The 1,256-nt window shown below is 80.3% G+C and overlaps 1 protein-coding gene across 1 annotated transcript; it reads left to right on the top strand.

The window, feature by feature from the left end:
- Nucleotides 1-285: 285 nt before the first annotated feature.
- LOC113942164 (proline-rich protein 2-like) lies at nt 286-1,012 on the top strand. The gene has a single exon (XM_027633306.1). The coding sequence runs from the start codon at nt 286-288 to the stop codon at nt 997-999; it is 714 nt and encodes a 237-aa protein (XP_027489107.1). The 3' UTR covers nt 1,000-1,012.
- The last annotated feature ends 244 nt before the right edge of the window (nt 1,013-1,256 follow it).

Below are 1,256 nucleotides of genomic sequence, written 5' to 3'. Positions count from 1 at the left end.
CCCCCCCAGCCCCCCCCCGACCCATTTCCGTCCCCGGCGCCGCTGAGCCGGGATGAGCCGCCCCGGGGCCGGATGCGGTGGCGGGGGTTGGGGGGTTTTGGGGGGGTCGGGGCGGGATCGGGGGGGTTCCCGGGGCGGTCCAAGGGCGGGGGGGGCGGTCCAAGGGCGGCCGCGGGGCCGGATGCGGTGGCGGCGCGGGGCGGAGGGGGGGAAGGAGCGGGGGAGGGTCCGTGCGGTACAAGAGCGGGCGCGGGGCCGCCCCGCCGCACTGGGCGCGGGTTCGCGATGGAGGAGGCGCAGCGGCTGCTCACGGTGTCGGTGTGGAAGCTCTACCGGTGCCGGGTGCGGCGGGGGGGCCTCCGCCTGCACCGGAGCCTCCAGCTCTCGCTGCTCGTCCGCGCCGCCCGCCACCGGTACCTGAGCGCCCGCGCCGCCGCCGCCGCCACCGGGACCCCTCCGGGGCCCGCACCGCCCGGGGACACGGCGGGCGGAGAGACCCCCCCGGAACGGGGGGACCCCCCGAACCGACCGAGCGGGGACCCCCGCACCGCCTGCGACCACCCGAGGGACCCGAGCGGGGACCCCCGAACCGCCCCGGACCGAGGAGACCCCCAGATGGACCCGAGCGGGGACCCCCGCACCGCCTGCGATTCCCCTATGGACACTAAGAGGGACCCCCGCACCGCCCCGGACCGAGGGGACCCCCCGATGGACCCGAGCGGGGACCCCCGCAGAGCCTGGAACCCCACCCGACCCACCGGGGACCCTCACACCGGCCAGAAACGGGGAGACCCCCCGAGGGACCCAACCGAGGACCCCCGCAGCGCTTCGGACGGGGCAGACCCCCCGATGGACACGAGCGGGGACCCCCCGAACCGACCGACCGGGGAGCTCCCCCCGAGCGGCCCAAGCGGTGACCCACCGGCCCCCACGGACCCCCCAGAGCCCGGACCCCGCCGACCGGGACCCCCCTCGGGATTCCCCGAGCCGGGCCCGTGACCCGCCCCCTCGGGACCCCCCGAGCGCTGCCCCAGGAGCCCCCCGGCCCCCCGGAGCCCCCCGGGCCGGGCGGAAGCGGCGCAGCGGCGGCTCGGCGGGGCCGGGGCCGAGCAAACGGGCGCGGCTGGAGGCGGAGGAGCCGCCGGTGCCCCCGGGACCGCCCGGGCGCTGCTCGGGGGGGGCTCCCGCCGCTGCCTTCGGGCTCCTGGTCCGCGCCGTCGGGGCGTGCTGAGCCCCCCGGAGACCCCCCGGGACAC

Source organism: Corapipo altera, unplaced genomic scaffold (genome assembly GCF_003945725.1).
Source record: "Corapipo altera isolate COAL_440 unplaced genomic scaffold, ASM394572v1 59544, whole genome shotgun sequence".
NCBI lineage: Eukaryota > Metazoa > Chordata > Aves > Passeriformes > Pipridae > Corapipo > Corapipo altera.
Note: the sequence above shows the minus strand (reverse complement) of the source record. Positions and strands in the feature narration are given on the sequence as shown.

Coding starts and splice junctions, on each gene's coding strand:
- LOC113942164 (XM_027633306.1), top strand. CDS start 286: ATGGAGGAGGCGCAGCGGCTGCTCACGGTGTCGGTGTGGAAGCTCTAC.